Source organism: Caretta caretta, chromosome 7 (genome assembly GCF_965140235.1).
Source record: "Caretta caretta isolate rCarCar2 chromosome 7, rCarCar1.hap1, whole genome shotgun sequence".
Taxonomy (NCBI): domain Eukaryota; kingdom Metazoa; phylum Chordata; order Testudines; family Cheloniidae; genus Caretta; species Caretta caretta.
In genome coordinates, this window is record NC_134212.1 from 123,765,398 (window position 1) to 123,792,773 (window position 27,376).

A 27,376-nucleotide genomic window follows, 5' to 3' on the forward strand; every position below is an offset into this window, starting at 1 on the left:
CCTTACACAAGTAGTTAACAACCCCTTCTTCTTCCTGTTTTTTTAACTGGGGCCAGGGCAAACTTGATATGCTACTCCAGGAAACTGACCTTCTGCATCCTGAAGTTCTGGAGCTCTACTTCTCCTCCTCCACCGTCTCCATAACAATCTGGTCTCACCATTCAGTGCGTGTTGGCTGCTGCTGCTCTGAGAATTGATCGAACAGGAATACCTGACTGGCATCAAAGCAGGGTTTCTCCTCTGGTGACTTCCTCTGCTTGCGATTGTTCTAGCTGGTGCCTTGGGGCCAGTCCAATATAGCAGAATCTGACCTCATAATGAACAGGAATGGTTATTCCTCTGGGCCTCATCCATACTGGTGGGGAACAGTCTGGAAATGACAGGGGCAACAGTTCAGTCCTAGGATACTGGGAAAGAACAGGGATGATGAGTGTGTGATGTCTGCTCCCCAAATTCCCTTGCAAGTCAGCAGGTATCCCACAATATGCCAAGAAAATTGCCCAAAATCCAGGGAGCCTGGAGGCAGTGCAAGGGACTCTGGGATACCTACCTGCACTGCACCCTGCTTACAGCGTGGCACTGTGTGGACGCAAGTGATGTTGCTTGCATGGATGCAAACACAATGGTGTGAAATACTGAAACGAGGGTTTCATCAGTGTATTACAGGGGTAAGTCACAGCAGGACAAGCACAGTTTTCCACCAGCGCAGTCTGCCTGCATTAGCTACATTGACAGAACTGCTCAGCTGTGTGTCATAGGCCCTATACTCTTCAGCGACCAATGGAGATTCCCTTTTAGCTCAGATGACAAGGCTCTGGTTCTAGCCATGCTGTTGCAGTGAAGTTCTCGGCAGCTGTGGGGTGCACCATACTGCCATTGAAATCCTCTGCGGCCTGGCACTAGGCTGCAGAACTCATCTGTAGGGCCTTAACCATCCCCCCCACAGGGGCATCATTTCAGAAAAAATCAGGTCAAGGGGGGTTAGCGGGCTGGTCCCATCTCAGAGGGGGCAGGGAGGAGGCAGCCTGGTCTTATCCCTGGGAGGTGGGGGGCATTCTGGGGAGTGTCTCACTCATGGCCAGCAAGGGGCAGAGGTCAGGGCTTAACTCACGCTGTAGTCAGCTCTGGCCCATGCTGCTGCTGCAGCTTCCTGCCTGCCCAGGGGGAAATGAGGGTGATGCTGACACTGTGGCACTGCAGCATGGGCTGGTGAGGAGCTATGAAAAAGCAACTGCCTCTCCCCACCCTCTAGCAAACAATGCTCCCAAGCACTCCACCCATTCAGCCATGGAGCAGGGAGGCCCTGGGCACGATGTCGTACCCCAGTGCCATGCTGGGTCACTTGCAGCCACATCCTCCTAGGCAGCGGCAGCTACTTGTTTTAGTTTGCAAGGCCCTTTGTGGTCGATCCCCACCCCACCTGTCAACTCCTACACGCGACTGAGAGATCAACTTCTGCCTCTGCTCTGCCAATGCCTTGAGCCTTCGCCACCCACTCGTTAATGTTTTCAGATGAACACCTTCACGTTGTCTCCTATACCACCTCTTGCAGTCGGGAGGAGCACGTCATAAACCTCTACCAACCTACTCACCGCCCTCCTTTAAAATCCTCTTTTGCTGCAACAATTCGCTACAAATCACAACACCTGCTGCCCTGCGAGACAGCTGCCCAGCGCTCCGACCAGCATCGTCTCATTGTTTCCTTCTGCTCCCCCTCAGTCTGTCTGTAGCCACCCGTTGGCTGTCGATTGCAAGCGGTTTGGGGCAGAGACCAGTTCTTTGTTCTATGTCTGTACAGCGCCTAGCGTAACTGGGGGCTGGGCCCTGCCGAAGGTCCTAGGCTTTAGCACAGTGACGACAGTGAGGATAATGGGGAATTGCAAACTTGGGAGCATCAAAAATTCTCGAGTCAGACCTGGTAAAACCCAAAGACAAATGTTGGGCTGGCACATGAGCCACCAAGCTACACCTGGGCCCGCTTCCAACCTCCCTCTGCAACCACCAGAGCTAGAAACTTCCTTTAAAAAAAAAAAAGAAGAAGCCAAGGGCCGCCCTCATCACATGACTCCAGGAGACGAGCCTGTCAGAGAAAGATCAGCAGACTAATGGGACTCCTCGCAGTGATACTGCACAGGCTTGCCCACCTACAGCCCAAATAGACTACAACTCCCATCAGCCACCGCTGCCCGCCGTCCGGCCTGGCATGCGCAGAGCGGCTGCGGGGCGCGGATGGGCGGTCGCCGCGCGGCATGCCGGGAGCTGTAGTGCCTCTATGCCTCCCAGGCGCTTGCCTGTGCCGCCGCTGGGGACTACGTTTCCCGTGGGTCTGCGGGCGGCGCGTGCGCCCTGCCAGGGGAAGCGGCGGTTCCTGCTTGCGCTGGCTGCGGCCTGCCTGGCACTGAGGGAGGGGGCGGCCCAGGCCCCGGACCGGCGGCGGCGGAGCGGGGCTATGGACCCGGCGGAGGCCGTGCTGCAGGAGAAGGCCCTGAAGTTCATGGTGAGGGGCAAAGGGCCGGGGCCCCTGGCGGGCTGGAGGACGGGTGTGGGGCCGACTAGGGGGAGGGGCAAGTGGGGGGGCGTGCTGAGGTTGGGGGGCAAAGGGCTGGGGGCGGGGGGCGTGCTGAGGTTGGGGGGCAAAGGGCTGGGGGCGGGGGGCGTGCTGAGGTTGGGGGGCAAAGGGCTGGGGGAGGGGGGCGTGCTGAGGTTGGGGTGTGGGGCCGACTAGGGGGAGGGACAAGTGGGGGGGCGTGCTGAGGTTGGGGGGCAAAGGGCTGGGGGCGGGGGGCGTGCTGAGGTTGGGGTGTGGGGCCGACTAGGGGGAGAGGCAAGTGGGGGGCGTGCTGAGGTTGGGGGGCAAAGGGCTGGGGGCGGGGGGCGTGCTGAGGTTGGGGTGTGGGTCCGACTAGGGGGAGAGGCAAGTGGGGGGCGTGCTGAGGTTGGGGGGCAAAGGGCTGGGAGAGGGGGGAGTTGGGGGGGCGGGCTGCTGAGTTTGGGGTGGGGGGAGTTGGAGGGGCGGGCTGCTGAGCTTGGGGCGGGGGGGCCTCCTGGGAGGGAGGGGTCAGTGTTTGGGGGAGCCAGGCGTTGGGGGGACAGGTGAGCGCTAAGCTGTGGGATTCCCAAGGGTGGGGGAGGGTAAAGGGCTGGGGAACAGGGCATGGGGGGGTGCTGAGCGGCGGGAGGCAAAGGCCTGGGGAAGGTAGGCTTGGGGGAGGGGAAGGGATGGGTGGGCACCTGAGGGGGTAGGAGCAGGTGGTGATGGTGAAGGCAGTATTGGGAGTCTCAAAGGGTGAACACCAGAGTGTTGAAGCACGGGGGGCACTTGGGGCAGAACTGGGTGGGGAAATATGCCACGGTGCTGAGTCAGGAAGGGGGCAAGTTCTGGAATATGCGAGGCAGGCGCCTTGGAGGAAGAGTGAGTGCTGGTATGGGGGGAAGGCACCTGAACAGTTGTAAAGTTGGCCAGTGTTGGCAGTACATAGTGAGACAAGTAGTAGAGCTTGGGGTATCTTTTGGCTGGGTTGGGGGATGCTAGTGATGGGAATAGGGCTTACCTATAGGAGGTGGGGTTAAATGTTGGGCTTTGGGTGCAAGAGCATGTGGACAAGAGACATTGCACTGGGGGACAGGGGGGCACCTGCAGTATGGTTGCAGTTCTCTGGTGGTCCTAGAGATTCTAAACAAGATTTCTAGCCTGATTTGGTGGTACGAGGTGACCCATCAAGCACTGGTGCCTGAGAGAGGTGAAGATTTTGTTCTGCATGTAGTTTGTGGGGTGTATTAGTTTCATCTGCACATCCGCTCTCCATAGTGGGGTTTCTTTTTAATTTTTCCCTTATGCCCCTTTTTATCTTGGGTGCGGAATTGTATATAATGATGTTTTAATCGGTTATGTTTTCCTGCTACATATCCTTGTTAATAGAGTGGATGTAAATAGCCATTATACTGTCTTGGTTTATAAATGGGCCTGTGGCACAGAAAATAGCTTTGGGCATCAGTAGCCAAATCAGTTTTCAAATTTGACTGTTTAGATTTAAGATAATATACTAAATGAAGCAGTTATATTCTTTTTTTTACCATTGTTGATATTTCTAGATTTTTGGTTGGAAAATAGCATCAAGAAACTGAAGCAAACAGTGATGCCAGCTTAATTAAATGCTAATTTTAGATGCTCTAAACTGTTCTGCTTCTAAGAATACATTTCAAGTGACTGGCAACATTTGCTGAAAGTTTATTTGTTGTGGATTAATGATTCAGTGGCACAGAATTAAATCTTTACTCATAAAGAGTCTAAAATACAGCTAACGTGGAAATATTGAAACACTAGATACAAATCTTGGCTTTCATTTGCACTTCAAAAGGTAGTAGAAAGTCTAAACTCTTAATTAGCTTCTATTTTTTTGTCTTGTAGAATTGATATCGGTTTTTAAATCTCTTGTTTCTGTTCAGATCATTGAATTCTTTTGCCAGTTCCTTGTATTTTTGTCAGGTTTATGGAATCTCAGGTTGAAGAGGTGAAAAAGATATTGGATGTCAAAATATCTTTGGCAGCAAAAAATGCCCTCTCCATATGTGATTGACATGAGGAGTATGCCATATCCCGTTGGATATATATCTGGCCATAATAATCCACTCATCTGTGACCTACCTCTAGGCTTGATAATTACAATTTATTGTAACTAGGAGTCATGAAGTCTTGCACCTTGAAAAAATTCTAGCTGTCTACTTAGTAGTACAGAGCACCATGTTGATGCTCCTGATTCCACATCGGCTCCCAATTGAATAAAGAGTCCAGTTCAAGGTCTCTGACCTGATATTTGGAGCCCTCCATGGTATTGACCCTAGGTATCTGATGGAATACCTGACCTTCCATGACCACAGCCAGGCTATGTTCTGCTGGAACAATGAAACGTCAATGAATTGGGAGAGGCGAGTCAGTGTGGGAGAAAGAACTTTCACAGGAACAGGCCATAGACTGTTGAACTCACTCTGAGTGTTGAGTGACCAAGGACTTCACTGAATTGAGGAATAAATGACAGAGTGCTTTGCTTTTTAGTTTTCCCTAAAAGAGTTCTTTACACACAGACATGCAAAACACACAAAGAAACAAAAGCAATCAAATAAGAAAAACGATAAACTAAGCATTTTATTTTATAAACTGGAAGGGAAGAGAGAGAGTCTTTTATTTGAAGATTTGTGAGTGCTGTGTAGCCTGTCACTTAAATCAGCTTCTGTACCAGTTGACTGGAGGATCACTAATGTGATGCTAGTTTTTAAAAAAGGTTCCAGAGGTGTTCCTGGCAATTGTAGGACAGTAAACCTAACTTCAGAAGCAGGCAAATTGGTTGAAACTATAGTAAAGAACAGAATTATTAGCCACATAGATTAACATGATTTGTTTGGGGAAGTCAACACAGCTTTTGCAAATCATGCCTTGCCAATCTATTAAAATTCTTTGAGGGGGTCAACAAACATGTGGACAAGGGTGATCCAGTGGATATAGTGTACTTGGACATTCAGAAAGCCTTTCACAGGGTCCCTCACCAAAGGCTCTTAGGCAAAATAATCTGTCATGGATAAGATGGAAGGTTCTCTCATGGATCAGTAATTGGTTAAAAGATAGGCAACAAAGGGTAAGAATAAATGGTCCATTTTCAGGGTGGGGAGAGGTAAATAACGGTGTCCCTCGGCGATCTGTACTGGGACCAGTGCTGTTCAACATATTCATAAATGATCTGGAAATAAGGGGTAAACAGGTGGCAAAATTTGCAGATGATACAAAATTACTTAAGATAGTTAAGTCCAAAGCTGACTGCGAAGAGTTTTGAGGGGACCTCACAAAACTGGGTGACGGGGTAACAAAATGGCAGATGAAATTCAATGCTGATAAATGCAAAGTAATGTGCATTGGAATACCTAATTCCAGCTATACATACAAAATGATGGGGTCTAAACTAGCTGTTGCCACTCAAGAAAGTGATCTTGGGGTCATTCTGGATAGTTCTCTGAAAACATCTGCTCAGTGTGCAGCGGTAGTCAAAAAAGCTAACAACGTTATGAACCATTAGGATTGGGATAGATGGTAAGGCAGAAAATATCATAATGCCACTGTATAAATCCATCGTATGCCCATACCTTGAATACTTCCTGCAGTTCTGGTCACCCCATCTCAAAAAAGATATATTAGAATTGAAAAGGTACAGAGAAGGGCAACAAAAAAGTGTATAGAACAACTTTGATATGATGGGATATTTAAAAGACTGGGACTTTTCAGCTTGGAAGAGACAAATAAGAGGGGATACGACAGAAGTCTATAAAATCATGAATGGTGTGGAGAAAGAATAAGGAAGTGTTTTATACCCCTTCCCATAACAGAAGAACTGGAGGTCACCCAATTAAATTAATAGGCAGCAGGTTTAAAACAAACAAAAGGAAGTACTACTTCACACAACACAGTCAGTCTGTTGCCAGGGGATGTTGTGAAGGCCAAAAGTATAAGTGGGTTCAAAAAAGAATGAGATAAGTTCATGGACGATAAGTCCATCGATGGCTATTAGCCAAGATCATCAGGGATGTGATCCTGTGCCCTGGGTGTCCTAAACTTCTAACTACCAAAAGCTGGGAGTGGATGATGGGATGGATCACTTGATAATTGTCCTATTCTGTTCAATCCCTCTGAAGCATCTGGCCCTTGCCACTGTCAGAAGATAGGATACTGTGCTAGATGGGCTGTTGGTCTGACCCAGTATGGCCATTCTTAAGTTCTTATCTTATTTATATCTGTTTTTGGGGGGGAGGGGGAGGATTTATATTGGCACCCTTCACTATAGTTTCTGAGCACTTCCCACTTTAATTAGATTGGCAAAGCAAGGTCCCTAATTGGATTTCTTGGGGTCTTCTGCTCTTCTCACATCCCTGATTATGGGGGCTCTGCATAGAGCAGATTTTGGAGTAGGTACAAGGGGCAATTGTACATGCCAACCAGGTCATGTTGGAAAACTGGTTTGTTGATTTCTCTCTCTAAATGCTTGGGAGTTGCTTAGGTATCGTGGTGATGGCAGCCATATAAGTATCTACATAGATCTGGAAAGATGTATTGTAGTTCATCCAGTGGTGGATCATCCACAGTTTACTCTCCCATATGTCCACATGGATGATATGCTTGGTATACCATCACTCTGACTGACTAAGTGGGTCATAGATTGGGCCGAAGTGGGATATGCAATTAATTATTGATTTACATGGCATCTTTCACAAGAGCCAAAGTGTGCCTTTCCATATCAGATATTGAGAAACTCTTCATATCGACCAGACCCATTATCTATCTGGCTTCTGGTATTTTCGTTTTTACTACAGAGTCACATGTAATGACTGTTTGAAAACAGTTCAGTAGGTGGTGGTATCTCTGTCCCTGTCTGTAAGATTGTTTTTCATTTTTAAAATGTTTTGTGACTAATCATCAGTAATGACATTGGATCAATTGCTAAGCCACTAGATGTCAAGAAGAAATGCATGCTAATTTTGTTGTTGGTGTTTTCTCACCTAGCCAGTGATGGAAAATGTTATATTGAAACCTCATCCAGTGACTTAATGGATGAAATGAAGCCTTGTGTAAAAACAGGAGCTTATTCTTTTTCTGTGTGTCAGAAATCAGTTTATAGATTTGACATTTTGAAAAACGAAGTGGGCTCATATTGGAGTTGTTTTTTGAGCAGATGAGGATAGCAGAGGAAAGGAAGCCCTTGTCCCTGCTAGTTGGTAGTAGCTTGATTACCTGTCAATGATATATTTATGTTGCATCCAACCTGTATCTCTCATCGATTTATTAGATAAGTCTGATCATATGTAATACATATTATATAATTAATTTTAGGTAATGACATTCTACCTACCCAAATTACTCCTACAGTTTCAAGTAGACATAATATTCACTTACAATCCTAAATTATTGTTGTACTGTTAAGCAGCTCATCCTCAGAGATATTTTAGTGGTGAGTTAAGTGATTCCCTCTGTGTAGTTTATGCATCAACCTAATCTTGTAAGGATTCTCTTGGATCCTTTTGGATGAAAACTACTGTATAAATGTAAGGTATAAGGCAGCATGAATTGTATAGGCCAGTGCTCTGTAGCAAGTGCAGGAGGGATTTTATAGCACTGCAATCTACCTGTGTTCCCATCATCCATTTTGTGGTGTTTCTTAAATACCCTGGATAAAACAGCAGTCATCAAAAGGTTTAAGTTATAAGAGATATGGTGCCCTATTAATGCATAAGCTTAGAGGAGAATTACATATGCTCCTTTAGTATTTGAAAAAACGTCTTGTTTTAAATAAAGCTCTGGGTTTTTTTTTGTTTTGTTAAAGAATATGGAATTTTATTGTCATAACCATTTTCAAAAGTACTAAGAATGAGGAGTTCAATAAGTAACTTCCCTATTTGAATAAACTGTTTAAAAATGTAGATACAGTGCTTAAAGAATAAATGTAATAGGCTCAGCTGAGACTTTGATTAAATGTCATATAAACTAAACTATGTACGCCTGCATAGAATAGTAGATATTTTTTTCAAAGTAGCTTCAAATGGTTCTTTTAAGTGTATGAATGTTCTGATGATTATCTTTTTAATTAAAATGAGAAATCTTTGTTTAAAGTGGCATTCTTTTTTTTACAGCCTGTTACAGTCTCCGTAACAATCATTTCTTAAGTCTGAACGTTTTTAATTCCAGGAATCCATTTATATGAAACTATGTTGAGACTTAATTAAGGAATGATTCTTACAAAGCTTGTAAATAGCCAGGAAAAAAGGGACAGAAAATAAAACTGACAGTCACACTTAACAAAATGATTGTTACAAGGTATGTAATATGCTATAAAAATACAATAAAGGCCTTTTTATAAGAGTTCATATTTTTGATCCTCATTCTGAAAGGTATTTAAGAAAAATATCAAGGCTCTGTGAAGCAACATCTGTTTTCCTGAATGGACTAGTGACAACTTCAATTGTATTTAATTAGCAGTGCATGGAGCTGTACCTGATCAATTTAGGATCCTGTTTAAAATGCCTCTGCAGGCAGTATTTTAATATAGATTTAAGTTTTACCTTCTGTTTTTCACTATATGTGAATGAGGCAATCTCTGCCCACCGGCATTCCTGCCGTGGTTCATGGATGGGAAGATGTTGATACTGTCATTCTTCACTGATATAGTCTGTCTTCCACATACAAATTTACATTTCCCTTCCCTGGAATGGAGAGATATAAGGCCTGATCCTGGGAGGTGCTGAATACCCTTTAGTGCCATAAGAATGTCAGGCCATTAGCTTTTTCAACAGCTTCTGCCTTTGTGAATCTTCCAGTACTGTTTAATAAATATACACATTTGTTTCATCCCCCATTGACTGTATTGGCATTGATCCTCCAGGACTCTAAAGACTTTGAGATCTATGGATGAACAATGCTATATAAGAGCTAGGTTTATTTGTTGTTGTTAAGGTGCTATGTAAATGCAAAGTGTGTTATATTCCCTTGCCCATCGCGTATGGTTTACAGCAACTATGGGAACATGCTATCATTGCATTGCCAGAAAAACCCTGTGTTTCCTTAAATTTCGTGATTACTAGATTTGTAGTGACTTTTGACCTCCTCCTAGTAAGCCAGCCAATAAGCTAAGCAGGATCCAACATGATTTGGATCTTAAAGGAAAAGTGAATCCTGAGTTAATTAACTGTTTTTCTCTGGCTGCTTTAGTAAAGGCATTTGCAGTGAAAACAGACATTCAAATTCTTAGCCTCTGTGGTGGTCCAGTTTGTATTGACTACTTCTAGCTTGGGTGTTGGTAAGAACGAACCTTTAATATCCCAGAACTTAATAATTGTTTTAATAGTTATTTTAGATAAATTGCTTTTTACAGGTAATAGTATGCTTGCATTGCTTTCATTTTGATAGAGAATACCAAGTATCCAAGACAAGGGAAACATAAGGAGACATGTATCTAAGGAATAAAGGAGTTCAGGAGAGCTAGCAGTTTCTCAAAGAGACTGTATTAAAGGCACAACTGCAAACTGTGCTGATGAAAAGAAAAGATAGGAAGAATAGTAAGAGGCCAATATGAGCTCTTTAATGACCTGAAAAACAAAAAGGAATCCTACAGAAAGTGGAAACATGGAGAGATTAATAAGGGGGAATACAAAAAGAATAGCACAATTGCTTGGGGACAAAATCAGAAAGGTGTAACTTATTTTGTGCTTTAGCCTAGCAAGGGACATAGAAGACAATAAGAAGAGATTTTTAAAATACATTAGGACCAAGAGAAAGATGAAGGAAAGGCCTCTACTTAGTGTGGAAGGGGAGCTAATAACAAATGACATCAAGGAGACTGAGATGGTTAATGCCTGTTTTGCTTCAGTCTTCACTAAAAAGGCTTATGCATTGAATATTTGGTCACCAATCAATGTTAACTACAAGGGGGACGCAAACCAAAACTGGAAAATAACACATTAAAGAATATTTAGATAAGTTAGATTTATTCAAGTAGGCCAGGCCTCATGAAATACACCTGTGGTACTTAGGGAATTAACTGAAGCAATCTTGGAGCCATTAGCAGTTACCTTCGAGAACTCCTGGAGGACAAGTGAGGTACCAGAAGAATTGGAGAAGGGCAAACATAATACCTATCTTCCAAATGGGGAAAAAAGGGCACCTGGGAATTTATAGACCAGTCAGCCTAACTTTGATACCTGCAAAGATACTGGAACAAATTATTAAACAATTTGTTGGTAAGCACTGGGAGGGTAATAGGGTTCTAAGGAATAGCCAACATGGATTTGTCAAGAAGAAATCTTGCCAAACCGACCTAATTGCCTTCTTTGGCAGGGTTACTGGCCTGGTGGATGGGGGAAGCAGTAGACGTGATAGATCTTGATTTTAGTAAGGCTTTTGTCACAGTCCCACTGAACATTCTCACCAGCAAACTAGGGAAATGTGGTCTAGATGAAATTACTGTAATGTAGGCGCACAACTTGGTACCACATGTCATTTTGATTAAAAAACTAGAACAATATAAAATGAATGTGGAGCACACTAAATGAATTAAAAACTGATCGGTCTTAATATAACTGTAAATGGGGAATGATCACTGAGCAGATCTCTTTCCAAGAGTCTCAATTCTTGGCCCCGTGCTATCTAACATCTTTATCAATGACCTGGAAGAAAACATAAAATCATCACTGATAAAGTTTGCAGATGACCCCAAAATTGGGGGAGTGGTAAATAATGAAGAAGATGGGTCACTGATTCGGAGCAATCTAGTTTGCTTTTTAAACTGGGCACGAGCAGACTATGTGGTTTAGTACGACTAAATGTAAATGTGTTCATCTGGGAGCAAAGAATATAGGACATACTTACAGGACGGGGGATGCTCCAGGATGGTGTGGATTGCACCCTCAGCAAGTTTGCAGATGACACTAAACTGGGAGCAGAGGTAGATACACTAGAGGGTAGGGATAGGATACAGAGGGACCTAGACAAATTAGAGGATTGGGCAAAAAGAAATCTGATGAGGTTCAACAAGGACAAGTGCAGAGTCCTGCACTTAGGACGGAAGAATCCCATGCATCGCTACAGACTAGGGACCAAATGGGTAGGCAGCAGTTCTGCAGAAAAGGACCTAGGGGTTACAGTGGACGAGAAGCTGAATATGAGTCAACAGTGCGCCCTTGTTGCCAAGAAGGCCAATGGCATTTTGGGCTGTATACGTAGGGGCATTGCCAGCAGATCGAGGGACGTGATTGTTCCACTCTATTCGACACTGGTGAGGCCTCATCTGGAGTCCTGTGTCCAGTTTTGGGCCCCACGCTACAAAAAGGATGTGGAAAAATTGGAGAGAGTCCATCGGAGGGCAACAAAAATGATTAGGGGACTGGAACACATGAGTTATGAGGAGAGGCTGAGGGAACTGCGGATGTTTAGTCTGCGGAAGAGAAAAATGAGGGGGGATTTGATAGCTGTTTTCAACTACCTGAAAGGGGGTTCCAAAGAGGATGGCTCTAGACTGTTCTCAGTGGTGGCAGATGACAGAACAAGGAGTAATGGTCTCAAGTTGCAGTAGGGGAGGTTTAGGTTGGATATTAGGAAAAACTTTTCCACTAGGAGGGCAGTGAAACACTGGAATGCATTACCTAGGGAGGTGGTGGAATCTCCTTCCTTCGAAGTTTTTAAGGTCAGGCTTGACAAAGCCCTGGCTGGGATGATTTAATTGGGGATTGGTCCTGCTTTGAGCAGGGGGTTGGACTAGATGACCTCCTGAGGTCCCTTCCAACCCTGATATTCTATGGTTCTATGACACAGGGACTCTGAAAGATTTGGGGTCGTGGTGGAGAATCCCAGTGGGACACTGTAGCCAAAAGAGCTAATCAGATCCTGGGATGCATAAACAGGGGACTCTGGAGTAAGTTATTTTACCTCTGGATTTGGCACTGGTGAGATCACCGATGGAATGCTGTGTCCTGTTCTGGTGTCAACAATTAAATAGAGATGTTGATAAACTGGAGGGGATTCAGAGAATGATTAAAAAATTAGAAATCATGCCTTACAGTGATAGACTCAAGGAGCTCAATTTAGTTAGCGTAATAGAGAGAAGGCTAAGGGATGGCTTGATTACAATCTATAAATACCTACTTACAGTAAATCTACATTGCAGTGTAAGCCCGGGGTTAGTGGGACTTGAGTCAGCTGACCTGTGTTAGAGAACCCTGGGCTTGATCATCTACACTGATTCTTAACCCTATGCTAAGATTTTTCAAATCTGGGCTTGAACCTGGGGCTCTGGTGTCCACACTGCAGCTTGTTGACCGGAGTCAAACCAAACATATCCCAGAGCCTCTAGCACCTTCCTGAAATGTACCCACTCTAGCCCTTTGACCATGATGCACTGTGGGAAATCTTTACTGCCCACCCTGCATGTTACAGGAAGTGTGACCAGCCTGCCGAGCAGTCATTTTGGTCTGTGTTCTCCCAGATACTGGAGCCAACCTTTTGAAGAACTTCTCTTGCTTGCACTTCACTCCTGTGTCAGGAAACAGGCAGATCTTCCATGAGATGCTGGTGGACATTTCCATGGCACTTTCTGACCCACCAAAGGTACCTGATGGATTTCATCATGGAGGAGGAGGCAGAGGAGGAACAGTACCCTGGCATGGCAGATTTGCACTGGCAGATGCTGCTCAGAACAACCAGTGCATCTGGTGCAGCACTACAAGACCTAGGATGACCAGCAGTGGGTCTAGAACTTTCGCGTGAAGAAAGCTACATTTCTGGAGCTTTGTTAGCAGCTTTCCCTGACTTTCTAGTGTAAAGACACACACGTGAGGCACTCTTGCCTGTCCATAAGCGGGCTGCTATGACCGCCTGGAAGCTGGCTACCCCAGACTGCTACAAGTCTGATGTCTACCAGTTTGATGTTGGAGAGTTGACTGTGGTTGAAGTGGTTGCCTCAGAAACCTCTGCTATCAGGCATGTGGTGTACCCCAAGGTGGCAGGCATTCAAGATATTCTGGAGGCAATTGCTGACTTTGAGATAATGGGGTTTCCAAACTGCACTAGGGCCATTGATGGGACTCGTGTTCTTAGTTCGCCCTCCTTAAGGCGCATGTGAGGAATAGACCGCAAAGGGCACTACATTGTCATGCAGGCCCTCATGGATCACAGAGGCTGATTTATGAATGTCAGTGTGGGCTGCACTGGAAAGGTTCACAGTGTCAGTTATTCGCCATTCGGGAGTCTACATTTATGGACAGGCTGGCATGCTAGTCCCACTAAATGATACTATAAATGGAGTTGCAGTCCCCACTGTTATTCTGGGGGACCGTGCCTACCTCTTTTTGCCTTGTTTTATGAAACTACACCCTGATTTTAGAGGCTCTGGCAAAAGGAGGTTTGTTTACACTCTCAGCAGGTGAAGAGTGGTTGTTGCATGGTAGAGGTTATTGCATGCATAAAATCCTGGTAGAGGTGTCCACAGAGCCATTTGGATGCCAGTGTCATCAACGCTGTCTGCATTACTATGGCTTGCTGTGCTCCTCGCAACCTTTGTGAAGCCAGAGGTGAGTCATTTCCTCCTGAATGGACCTATGACCGTGAGGGGCCGCTGAATCGTTATGCTCAGCCAAACAGTGCATCTGTCTCGAGCTGGCACCCAGGAAGCAGAGGTCGGGGATGTTTTGAGTTCTTACAGTATGGACTTGTACAGCCCAGTGGAAGAGGGGAATAGTACCTGTATGAATGTGCTTGTTGGGGGGAAAGGAGCTAATGGATTTTGGGGAATGTTTGCTTGATTGCTGTGCAATATACTTATGCATGACATGTTGAATAACGGATTTGGGGGTGGCAGTGTAGGTTCATAGAAGGAAGGTATTGAAGGGTGAATTGCTGTACCTAACCGCATAGAGGAATAGTGTTGCTTAGTCATGTATAATTGCCCCGATCATGTTTTTAGTTTTATCCCAAATCATGATTGTATGAGGTGATGCACTGATAGCAATAAACTTTTAAAAAAGGCTTTATCTGTAGACGAGTTAAACCTGTACGACAGTCGCCTATTGCTACTCAGGCCAGCTGACATTACAACACCCAAAAACAACTACCAGAAGAACCTTTCCAAAACAAAAATATAAAAGAGCAGGAAACAGTGCAAAGATGACATAAACCCTCTACCGCTACTTGTCTCTTGGCTCCATGTTCTCCATTCCCTTCTTTCCCCATTTTCTGCGTTCTTGGTGCCAGGCTGGGGGTGGAGGTATCCACAGGAGAGGGGTTCGAAACCCCCAGTAGCCTTCCTTCTTGTTGCTCTGCCCAGCCTTTTATGGGCTTGAACGCATGGGCTGCCCCAACATGGAGTTGTCCAAGGTATTTTTAGACTGAGGGTACGTTGCAGGGAGATCAGGTCATGGTGTGGGAAAGGCAGCAGGAGCCGGTGCTCCACCCGCCATGGTGGAGATGAGTCACTCAAACAGTTCTTTGGGCTCTGTCCTTCTCCCTTAGCCACCATTCCTGTTCTAGGAACTGTGTTGCAAGTGACTGCTCCACAGCTGAAACCCTGTCCTCCCCCCGAGCGGCAAGCCTTAGCTTTTCCACCTGCCTCTCAGCATGCTATTGTTCCAGTCTTTCATCTCTCTGCTGCTGGTATTGGACTCTCAAGAACTTTGAGAGCCCTCTCAAGAACTTTGACTGTAACTTCATCTCAGAAATGCTTCCGTCTGGAACGGTCCACAAAGGTTTATTGGGCCAAGCGTCAAATTCTGGATGTACAGCAACCAATGGAGATTAAGGGGCCTGAAATAGGACAAGAAATAGAGGGTTATTGTCTAAAGTAGCTCAGTGAAGGAACATAGAGTTAATTCTTGTGGAATCTCAAGGACATAAAATGTTACATTTCAAAACTGAACCAAAATATATTGTGAAAGGGATGCTTCTGTCCACAGAATCTCTCTGGATACAGCCTGGTTAATCACAGTTCCAGAAGTGCAGAGACAATGGTAAGTTAAAATTTATAAGCTTTTTTGGTTTTATAAAAATTTCATAAGTAATTGGATTGTTGGGGGTTGGCAACAAGTGCACTGGCAACAAAGGCTTTTTCTATCATTTCCAGCCTTTCATGTTTTGGAGGACATAACTGTTGTTTGTGGTGCCCTCATCGAAAAAGGAGATGTTATTCCAAGCTATTGGTGGGAAATCTACACTATACGCAGCTGAAGTATTCAAACGTATAGTGATTGAACAGCACATCAATGAGTGTAGTGAGCTAGTCAGCTACCGAGGTGGCCCTGGAAAATATGCTTTTCCCGGCAATGTAACTACCTAGCTGGAGTTCCTGCTTCAAGAAGACTTTGCAGCTATCAGCAACCAGGCGTGTGTCAGAATCCATGAAGGAATTAACAGGATGCTGCCTTAGCTTACCCGTGGCTTACCCTGTTATGGCTTCATGCAAATACACAGAACTCCACAGCCTTCCTCCTTCCCGCTCATGGCACATTTCTGGACAAAAATTGACACCCCAGTCGTACTTGGAATATTTTGTTACCCACGGACTGCATGGACAACCTCTAATTGAAATGGACTAGATTTGGAAATATAACAGTTTTACTTACACACACAGACACACACACACACACACTTCACTGTTTCTGGGTTGCTCCATAGATCACTGAGCAGTTACAGTGTGGCAGACTTTAGGACCTGTCAATGTAAGGTTATTAACTGTAAGAACTAGAAATGGCCCTAGCAAAAATTTGAGCTTTTCAATTAAAAATGCTCTTTAAATCTGTCCTTTATCGCAGTGATTCTCGACCTGCGGTCTGAGTCCATGGACTATGTCTTAAGGGGTCTGCAAAAGACTTTGGCAATGTTTACACTAGAGAGATTACAGTGGTGCAGCTGTGCTGCTGTAGGATCTCTTGTGTAGCCGCTCTATGCCGATGGGGGAGAGAGCTCTCCCGTTGACATAATCCACCCCCAATGAGCACACTAGTGCTCATGCTGACATAATTTGTCACTCGGGGCGTGTGTGTGTGTGTAATATTCACACCCCTGAGTGACATAAGTTTTGCTGACAGGGGAGGGATAGCTCAGTGGTTTGAGCATTGGCCTGGTTGTGAGTTCAATCCTTGAGGGGGCCATTTAGGGATCTGTCCATCCCCCCCACACACCCCCAAAAAAAGGAACGGTATTTGATCTGGTCCTGCTTTGAGCAGGGGGTTGGACTAGATGACCTCCTGAGGTCCCTTCCAACCCTGATCTTCTGTGATTCTATGACATAAGTGGTAGTGTAGACATAGCCTTAGCCTGAAAACTGACTGAACAGAATTCAGTTATATGCAGTACGCGCCCTCTCTATAACGAACCCCTTGGTTCGTTAATCTAATCTCAGAACTAATCTGAGACCTTCCTTTTCCTCTCTGTCTCATTCAGGCATCTCCCAGCAATGGAACCAACAGCCATTAGGTCTCACAACCACCCTAGGAGATACAATCTGTAAGAGAGATTTACTTTCCCCTCAATGGGATCCAAGCCATTTGTTTGTTATAGCCAGGGGTTCATCATAGCAAAAGAGACCTGCCGCACCTGCGGTGCGGGCTGACAGTTCCTCCAGTCTCGGGACTGGAGGTGGGATCCAGGGACCAGGTCCATTATATCTAAAGGTTTGTTATTATGAAGGATGTTACAGTGAGGGTGCACTGTACACAGACAACAGGTTTCCAAAGGGGTCCACAAATTAAAAAAAAAAAAGGGCGAGAACCACTGCTTTACTGTTTGGAATTCCTGGTTGCTGGTTTGAGCTCAACATGGGTCAGGGAGGGGAGACACCAAGGTGCTATGTTACAATCTGCCATTTGCAGATACACACTGGTAGCCAGGGCATTTCATAACTTTTGCATTAGTTCTTAGAGCTGAAATCCCTTCCATTACTGTAGTAATAAACTTTTCAATTGGAGTCAAACTTACTGGGCTCAGGGTCGGCTTCTGTCTCCTCTGGGTTTGCTCGGCCACGGGGTGGTCCTTGATGGTTGCGGTGGGGAAGAGCCATCAAACAGCTGTTCCTGTTGATCCTGTCCCACAGCCTGATCTGGGACTGGTTTCAGAAACAGTCACTTCATGCTCCTCACTCGGAGCCTCTTGCTGACTCTCATCATTTACCAGCCTGGATTCAGGGAACAGCAGGGCACCAGCCTGGCTAACCAGGTTGTCATGCACTATGGTTGGCTCTGTGCTGGGCACAGTTCCCAGCACCAGGTCAAACCCCTCATAAAACGGGCATGTGGTTGGCAAGCTGTCAGGTACTGTTCTAGTCCCTGGTCTGCCCGTACCCGTCTTAAGCAACTTAATCCACTCCCTGCACTAGTCACCAGTCTGGAGAATTTGCAGAGCTGCCAGCTTTTTAGCTATTTGCTGGTATGCATGGTCATTCCTGGCACTTCACTAAAGTCCACAGTTTTACTGGCCTCGCACCAGAGATTCACCAAAATCTGGCTGTGCTCCCGTGACCATGAAGCAGCACGCTTTGCAGAAGGCTTGTTCTGTTCGGTTTCCATTGCAAACACAAAAGGATCTCTGAGGGGTGTTTGCAACTCAGTGATCAGAAGACAAATAGAAGGGTTAATGCTGACTAACTGAGCTGCAGCTGTACATCAGAGGTGGGTAGCTTCTGTTTTCAGTTGAATCAATTGGAGACTGTTGGGATAGATTTCAGAGTAACAGCAGTGTTAGTCTGTATTCGCAAAAAGAAAAGGAGTACTTGTGGCACCTTAGAGACTAACCAATTTATTTGAGCATGAGCTTTCGTGAGCTACAGCTCACTTCATCGGATGCATACTGTGGAAAATACAAAAGATGTTTTTATACACACAGACCAGATTTGTGCTGGAAATGGCCTACCTTGATTATCATACACATTGTAAGGAGAGTAATCACTTTAGATAAGCTATTACCAGCAGGAGAGTGGGGTGGGGGGAGAGAAAACCTTTTGTAGTGGTAAACACCCATTTTTTCATGGTCTCTGTGTATAAAAACATCTTCTGTATTTTCCACAGTATGCATCCGATGAAGTGAGCTGTAGCTCACGAAAGCTTATGCTCAAATTGGTTAGTCTCTAAGGTACCACAAGTCCTCCTTTTCTTGTTGGGATAGAGAGGACTAAGGAAGTTCGCTACTTCTGGCGGACTCCCAGGACACAAGTCAAGCGGTGTTGCACCAACACTGCAAAGCAACAGGGCTTGACCTTGGGTCCCAGCTTGACTCTGGCTCAGACCCTCTACTCCCGCAGGGTCGCAGGTCCAAGCTGAGGGTTAGCATGGTTCATCTGTAGATGTAAGGGGGGTTAGGCTTGAGCCTGAGTCTGAGCCCGAGTGCTTATTGCATTGTAGACATACCCTCAGGGAACAAATATTTAACAATGGGCTCTTCAGTCTAGCAGAGAAATGTCTAATATGATCCAATGGCTGGAAGCTAGACAAATATAGACTAGAAATAAGGCATACATTTAAAACAGCGTAATTAACCATTGGAACAATTTACGAAGGGCCATGGTGAATTCTCCATCACTAACAATTTTTAAATCAAGATTGGGGGTTTTTCTAACTGATCTGCTCTAAGAATTATTTTGGGGGAATTCTGTGGCCTGTGTTAGACAGGCAGTCAGAGCAGATAATCAGTGTCCCTTCTGGCCTTAGAATCTATGAAAGTGGTTGAAAGACTGTACTCGGAGTAGCTATCAATTGTTTGCTGTCAAACTGGGAGGGTGTATCTAGTACCAGATTCAGGACTGACCCCTCTGGGACACCACTAGTCAGTATTTTTAATGACTTGGATCATGACTTGCACATTTGCGGGTGACACCAAGCGGGGAAGTGTTGCAAGCGCTTTGGAGAACAGTATTAGAATTCAAAATGACCTTGACAAATTGGAGAATTGATCTGAATTCAACAAGAATCAGGCAGCCCCTGGGCCAGCCGCATTGGCTGCTGCTGTGGGAGGGGGCTCAGAGGTAGGGAAGGGGGTTGGGGTGTGGGCTGCGGTTCCCAGCCAATGGGAGCTGCAGAGCTGGAGCTCATGGTGGGGGCAGCGCATGGAGCCCCCCATGGCCTGCCTTTTCCCGAGGAGCTGCAGGGACACGAGGAGCCGGGTAGGAAGCCTGCCAGCCCTGCCAAGCCTCCCCCTTCCAGCACCAGCAGGATTCCCGGGCCACACACCACTGCCCGCCTTCCCCCACCTCGCTGTCCCTCATCAGGCATCCCGGGCCATGACCCCCAGCACCTGTGGAGCCCCCAGATGGCCCACCCACCCCCACCCCAGAGCACCCGCAGCCTCCCTGGCCCAAGTTTTAGTCAGGGCCATATAGTACAAGTCATGGACAGGTCATGAGCCGTGAATTTTTGTTTACTGCCCATGACCTGTCCACGACTGTTACTAAAAATAACCATGACTAACTCATAGCCTTAAATATGAGTCAGCAGTGTGATGCGATTGCAAAAAAGTCTAATATCATTCTGGGGTGTATTAACAGGAGTATCGTATGTAAGACATGGAAGGTAATTGTCTTGCTCTCCTCAGAACTGGTGGGGTCTGACCTGGGGTAATGTGTCCAATTCTGGGTGCCCCACTTTTGGAAAGATGTGGACAAATTGGAGACAGTCAAAAAATGATAAAAGGTTAAGAAAACCTGATCTATGACAAAAGGTTAAAGAAAAACTGGGCATGTTTAATTTTGAGAAATAAGACTGAGGGGGGGGGACGACTTGATAACTCTCTTCAAATCTGGTAAGGGCTGTTATAAAGAGGACTGTGATCAGTTGTTCTCTGAGTCCACTAAACGTAGGCCAAGAAGTAAGGGAGATTTAGGTTAATCTGCAGTAAGGGAGGTTTAGGTTAGATATTAGGAAAATTGTTGTAATTATCAATAGGTTTCGAAGGATTAGATTATTGGTAAATGTCAAACGTCCATCCCCCCCCGTACGCACGCAAAAGGCAGAAGGAAATACTTCCATCAGTAATGGAAGTTTACAGGTAGGCAGTAAGAAAAACGGTGCCTGAGAGAGTTTTAGGGTTTGATTTAAGGGAATGTACGTGGTGTATTTCAAAGCGATGCTGACAGTTTGTGTTTGAATGGTTAGCAGGTTTTAAGGTTTTGAATCTCAATGTCTGTCATTTAAATAATTGTCTGACTCCCCCCCCCCCCCCCCATAATTTAGTGCAACTGTGAACATTTACTTAAAAATAGAAAATAATCTTAAAACCCATAATTTTGTGCAACTGCAAAAATTACATTGATAAAAATCTTTTAAAAATGCCTAAAATAAACACTGATATCCTGCTGGGCCTAACAAAAAAGGTAGTTACATTCTGGTATAGGCTTGCAGGGGAGAATCCTCATCATTGGATGTTTTTAAGAACAGGCTAAGCAAACACCGATCAGAGATGGTCTGGAGTTACTTGGTCCTGCATCAGCCCAGGAAGCTGGACTAGATGATCTCTCCAGGTCCCTTCCAGCCCTACATTTGTATGATTCTGTGATAAGTATAATAGAAGCTGGTTGTTAAATACAGGGTTGCAGGGTTTTTTTTGCATTTTAAATGACTACTTAGTGGTTTAAGTTAACTACACCGTAATCACTTTTTCCCTTCAGTTTGTGGGTTTTCTGGAATCAGTATATATGTGAATATAAACCTTGATTTCCTTTCTTCTACTCACACTGTCTGCTTTTGGCTGCAGTTTTTTCTATGGTATAGGCTTTAGGTACTTCACTAACTCACCCCTACACTTCTTTTAATTTTTCATTTTAGCCACTTTGCTCCATTAAATGTATGCAATTATAAAAGCAAATGGAATATTTGTTATTGCATCGCTGAAGTATTTTGTTTCACAGACTTAAAAGCAGAATTTGGTGCTCCATGCCTTCCCCCTTATTATATATACTACAAACATCAGAGAGAATAGACTGACCTTAATATTTGCCTCCCATATTAAATCACCGCCTTGCAGCAGTTATTTCCCACTGAATAAAAAGTTTAATTTCACGCCCTGATTAGTGCTAGAATGTGCAGGTGGATATTTGTTTTATGCAGATAAACTAATCTGCCTTGGCAAATGATTTGCCAGTCAGCAGAGCTATAATTCCTCATGAGTATTTGGTGCTAAATTATAGTTCTCTTTAGTAAGGTAAATCAAAGCATTCAAACCACAAAGCTTTGGTTAGGCCAGGGTGTTATATATAAGAGTGGGGATAAATTGAGTGACAAGGACACAACATAGGGTCAAACTGGCATGGGATACAGAAGCGGGTAAGGAAGGTTTCTAGGAAGAATAAAAGGAGTGAGTGTTGTGGTCCCGCGCCCGCAACGCCACGCGCCGCCTGGGGAAACGCATCGGCTGCCGCTGGGAGTGGTGTGAGGAGCGCCAGGAGCTGGGTGTCCTGGTGCCACAGATCGGGTCCGAGGGCAACACCATCGTCACCCCGAGCGCCAGGGGCCTGCTGGAAAAGACCCTGAAGGCAGCCACCCACTCGCTGTACGTAGAAGCCCTGAAGCGCAAGCCGGACCAGGGAAAAGCCTTCGAACTGACCAGCAAGTGGGACGCCAGCAACCACTTCCTCGCCGGGGGCGGCTTCACCCGCTTCGCCGACTGGCGGTTCATCCACCGCGCCCGGCTCAACTGCGTCCCACTCAACGGAGCCGTCCGCCACGGGAACCGAGACAAGCGTTGCAGGAAGTGCGGCTACTCCAACGAGACCCTGCCCCATGTCCTGTGCAGCTGCAAGCCCCACTCCAGAGCCTGGCAGCTGCGCCACAACGCCATCCAGAACCGCCTGGTGAAAGCCATCTCACCTAGCCTGGGGGAGGTCGCCGTGAACTGCGCCATCTCCGGTACCGACAGCCCGCTACGACCCGACGTGGTCGTCACCAACGAAACCCAGAAAAAGATCATCCTCGTCGACATTACGGTCCCTTTCGAGAACAGGACCCCGGCCTTCCGAGAAGCTCGAGCTCGGAAACTGGAAAAATACGCCCCTCTGGCCGACACCCTGAGAGCGAAGGGCTATGAGGTGCAGCTGGACGCCCTGATTGTCGGAGCCCTGGGCGCTTGGGACCCCTGCAACGAGCGTGTGCTGCGGACCTGCGGGATCGGTAGACGCTACGCACGGCTCATGCGGCGCCTCATGGTCTCGGACACCATCCGATGGTCCAGGGACATCTATATCGAGCACATCACCGGCCACCGACAGTACCAGGAGGAGTGAGCCGGTACGACACTGTGCACACACTGTGGGAAAGAGACTGAGAGGCCTTCCCCATCGGACCGTATGAACTGGAACCGTAAACCCGCTGTACATTAAACCCTACCAAATGAGGGTAGACCCATCCCCACCCCCGTATTCACTCACTATACCCAGCATACCGAATGTAGCTGTTGTGTGGATAACTTACCCCATATCTCGATGTCTGTACTCTGACCGGTTAAACTTTTCCCCCAGTCGGGGAGTTTGCAGATTATTATGTGATCCTTGCTCCACCAGCTCCTAAAACGCATTTTGCACCCCTCGATAATCTGTACCTTATCCCCTGACGACCAGAAACTCCTATGCTTGAACTCTGTACCGTTCCTTATTTCAACATTATCTCTGTGTATATCCCAGTGAGACCATGCAGATAATGTAAACCACTCTTAGGTTGCCTAGTTCAGTAGTTCTCACTGAATAAAACAACTTAACTGTGGTCTGTGGCGGACTTATTAGTGAGCCTCAAAGAGCTGGCTGGTTGCATAGTGCTGACTCCTTGTTTCCAGATGCTATTTCACATTAAAAGAAAATAAAAATACCCTACTCAACTGTCTTATTATTCCTTTTCCATGTAAACATTTGTCACAGGGATGTTACTTGATTTCAGTAATTGTGAATGGCAAGAGAGGTGTGAGCTGATATTTCTATTAAGATGTGGTCCACATTATCAAAGAGTTTGAAAAGGTGATCAGAAAACACTTCAGGTTGCAAATATCTGTTGGCAGTTGGATGGGTCCCAACAGCAAGCTCTTATTCCAAGATGTTCCCATGTTAGCAGTTTGGTTTATGTCATCATGCTTTTTATTGAAAAAATACCTATTTCTGATCACAGTGGAGCCCATTTATAGTTAACTTGGAAATGATGAAACTTTGGTTACAGTGATGTGAGTGGTGGAGGAATTCCACTTTCTTCTCATTTGACAAGTGGCATTGTTGACTATATTAATTGGTTCGTTAAAAATGTGTGTGTGTACAGCACATCTGTATTTGCAGTAAAATATCCATTTGGAAGGCCAGCAAAGTGTTCAGCAGCTTGATTTGGTAGTCTTAAAAATTTAATCCCAAATGAGAAGGGGAAAGGGGAGGGGAAAAAAAAAAAAAGCTGGAACCAGCTATTGCAATTTCCTTATTCACTTGTAATGGCTGCCATAATCTATGCCTGTGTGTGATGGTGGAATTTTACGTGTAAGGTGTATGTGGATAGCTGTATTCAACCAGTCTGGCTGCAACCCTCCTAGTATTTCCCCAACCCGACCTTTTTCTCTACAATAGTTTTTTTCAGAGACTGCTCAGCCAGGTCACTTATTTATACAGAATTTTAGGTGCTCATACAGACTTGCTGAATGTAGTATTTGTGTGTCTAGGGAAACAGAAGAGTTAAAGGAAAACTATAGAGTTTCTAAGTGCTTCATCTAAATATTAAGTGTTTAAAATATAATTAATAACAGTCAAACATGAAGTCGTTATCTTGACAGCCTCCTGTGGCAGATTAGGACTGAGAAAATTCTGGACCCCATAGAAACCACTGAAAATCAGACCTTTTCAGAGTTCGTGTTAAGATATGTTCTGTATCTTAAACAACAGTACTTTATAGTGCGTCTTTGAGGCTCTCAAAGCACTTTACAGGAGTGGGTATATATTATCTGTGATTTGCAGAAGGGGAAACTGGGTCTCAGAAAGGTGAAGTAATTTTCTTAAAGTCACAAAGTAAATTGATAATGGAGAAGAGTGGAGAATCCAGATCTCCTAACATCCAGTCGTCTGCTTCTAACCATGTTTGGGTTAATTTTACAATTCGCTAACAACCTGTTAAGGTAACACATTTTATCCTTAAAATTAATTTTTAAAATGGTTTGAAACTGTCTGTTTCGAATGGGATCTGAATATTCTTAGTCCTAATCTGCCTCATGAAACTTGTCATTCTTCTAGGAAGTAGTGTTACATCATTAAAATATCACCCCCTCCCCCTCCACACACACTGAGACACATCAGTCCCATTCACTAAATGGGGATACTGAAACAATGACAGTACTTCTAAAACATGTATTACAAATTCCTTTATATTTTCTTCCACAAGACCCACAGATCTGAGAGCTCACTGGTTAACAATCTCTCAGTCACTGATACAGGGGGATGTGGCCAGCTACACTGAAGAGCTTGCCAGTTTTTTGTTCTGCTGCCATAGCTTCAGGATGATCTACCAGACTGCCTGCTGCAGAGCAAAGAACCATCATTTAAAAAAAGATTGGCTATAAATTTGCTTTCTGTAACTGTTTCTGGTCTTCCCTCTCATTGCAAATTTAAGGGTCTGGTTTCTCTTTACTCCTGAGACACTAGATATGCCCCCTATCACCACTCACTCCTGTGAGCGCAGCAGGGAGAAAGGCAAGAAGAAGGGGAAAGCAGGTATGTGTGTTCTTGGAATCACTCTACTTGTGGAGATCCTGGATGCGGATCTCTGCAAATTTGTGGCAGGGTGCAGGCAAAGGAATCCATTATCTGCATCTGTTTCACAGCTTTCTGATGCTGATTCTCCAGAGAGGGACAGGTCTAAGAGAATGAAGCACAAATCCAGATCTTGCAGGCCCAGGAGTCCTTAGCGTTCTCCTAGGAGGAGGGATAACTTTTTTAGATTTGGAACAGGAACCGCAGGAGGAGGAAAAGCAGGAAAAACGTTTCCAGTTAGACTTCTTCGAATCCAGGGCAGTTTCCAGTTTAGCTCTACCCCTTGAGAAAAGTCTGTGAAAGATGAAGAAGAGGAACCAGCTCAGAAAAGCAGTGACAAAACTCAAAAGTATTCTCTCAGGATCCAGAACCAAACCTTCTGGCCCTGATAGATGTGATTGAGGAAGAATAGGGATCGCCCGAGAAACCTGCGAGACTAAGCAAGGTGGCTAAGAACTGTCAGTTTTACAATGTTTAAATCAGATTTTGTTTCTATTTCTAAGATTGGTGCCACCCTGACATACCTACTCAAGGAAACTGCAACACCTGCTGATTGAGAATTAGGATCTAAGGACCCCAAAAACAGGAGTTTGGGCACCACACTCAGGAGAAACACGAAGGCTGCCTTTGTATCCCAGGGAATATAAATCCTATTTAGAATTCAAGTAATCCTTTTGAGGCTTCCAAACCATCAAGCTTAGCAGATGAGAGAATCCCAGCTATTTTGGAGAAAGTGATCTAGAACCGGAGTTGGCCAATCCAAGAATGATACATCCACAAGACCATCTGGTCCTTCCTACCAAAACTCATGATTCTCAGTCAAAGCAAACTGGGATGGAGTAGCACATAGTGCATGGTCTATTTCAGTTTGTGGATATTAAGCCTCAGATCATCTCTGGCAAGTGGGTTCTGGAATTTGTCCTAAGAGGTTATGCATTGGATATACTTAACTCCCCTCCTCCCATTCCCAGGAACCCTCAAGAGTGGGGAAATGCAGCCAGCAAACCTTCATTTCCTGCAGATTAGAGCAACAGAATGAGTTGCAGCCCAGAAAATAGACCAACCTTGTACTCCATTCTGTGCCTGGTCAAGAAGAAATCAGGGATCAGCAGGGCAGTGCTTGACCTGAAACACCTCAATAGGTTCTTGAAAAAGTCCAGATTCAAAATGGAAATGTTAGTTCATAACAGTGACAGTCTGTTTAGATGAAATCAATAGATTTGAAAGATGCAAACCTCCACATCCCCATTCATCTGTCTCACTGCAAACGTATCCATTTTTCACCGTTGGAGTCCAACACTTCCAATATAGTTCATTACCACCTGGCCACACCACAGCACCCGAGGTATTTATGAAGGTATTAGTTGTCTTGGTAGCTGCTCTTATGTTGGAAGAGATTTACCTCTGTCCATTCCTTAATGACCTGTTAAGAGCTCCATCCAGAGACAAGTGGTACAAAGCGCTGAAGGTAGTCCAAGCAGTAATGGGCTTAATCTGCAGCAAGGAAGATTTAAATTAGATATCAGGAAAAACTTTCCAACTGTAAGGGCAGTTAAGCTCTCGATTAGTCTTGCAAGAGAGGTTGTGGAATCCCCATCATTGGAAGTTGGACCAAGAGTGGTCCTGCCTCAGCACAGAGGGCTGGACTAGAGGACCTCTCAAGGTTCTTCCAGCCCTATGTTTCTATGATTCTGTAAAATAATCCTTTCTCTGAGTTACAAGATCCACAGATCCAACTCTCTCGTTTGGAGTATTTCTTTGGCCACTACAATAAGACGACCTGTTTGGGCCATTCAAATGGGGTCGTAATGTTATGCTTTACAGTAGGAGTTCACCTTATTACTGTAGTATATATAAACTCATTAAATCCCAGTCCACAGGGCTTATCGTTCTGTGCTATGGAAGTGGTCTCAGTTGGAGGGCTCTTCAGTGCACTTGGGCATGCCCTTTCCGATCAGTGACGGATCGGTCTAATTCTGCCATGCAGACTGAGAGTCTGTTGGTTAAGGGGTATGTGGACCTTGAAATTCTGAGGAAATTTTCAGAAAGTCAGTTTTCCTGTTCACCAGATGAGGTGGTACAACAAATTACTGCACAGAAATACTTAAGATACT

At 45.2% G+C, this 27,376-nt stretch overlaps 1 protein-coding gene across 1 annotated transcript in view; it reads left to right on the top strand.

Moving 5' to 3' along the window:
• The first annotated feature begins 2,328 nt into the window (after positions 1 to 2,328).
• The window catches only part of BTRC (beta-transducin repeat containing E3 ubiquitin protein ligase), a 176,696-nt gene continuing 151,648 nt past the window's right edge, over positions 2,329 to 27,376 (top strand). The window contains 2 exon segments of the mRNA XM_048859264.2: positions 2,329 to 2,497; positions 15,472 to 15,525. Of these exon segments, the coding sequence (XP_048715221.1) occupies positions 2,450 to 2,497; positions 15,472 to 15,525 (102 nt within the window). The 5' untranslated portion in view covers positions 2,329 to 2,449.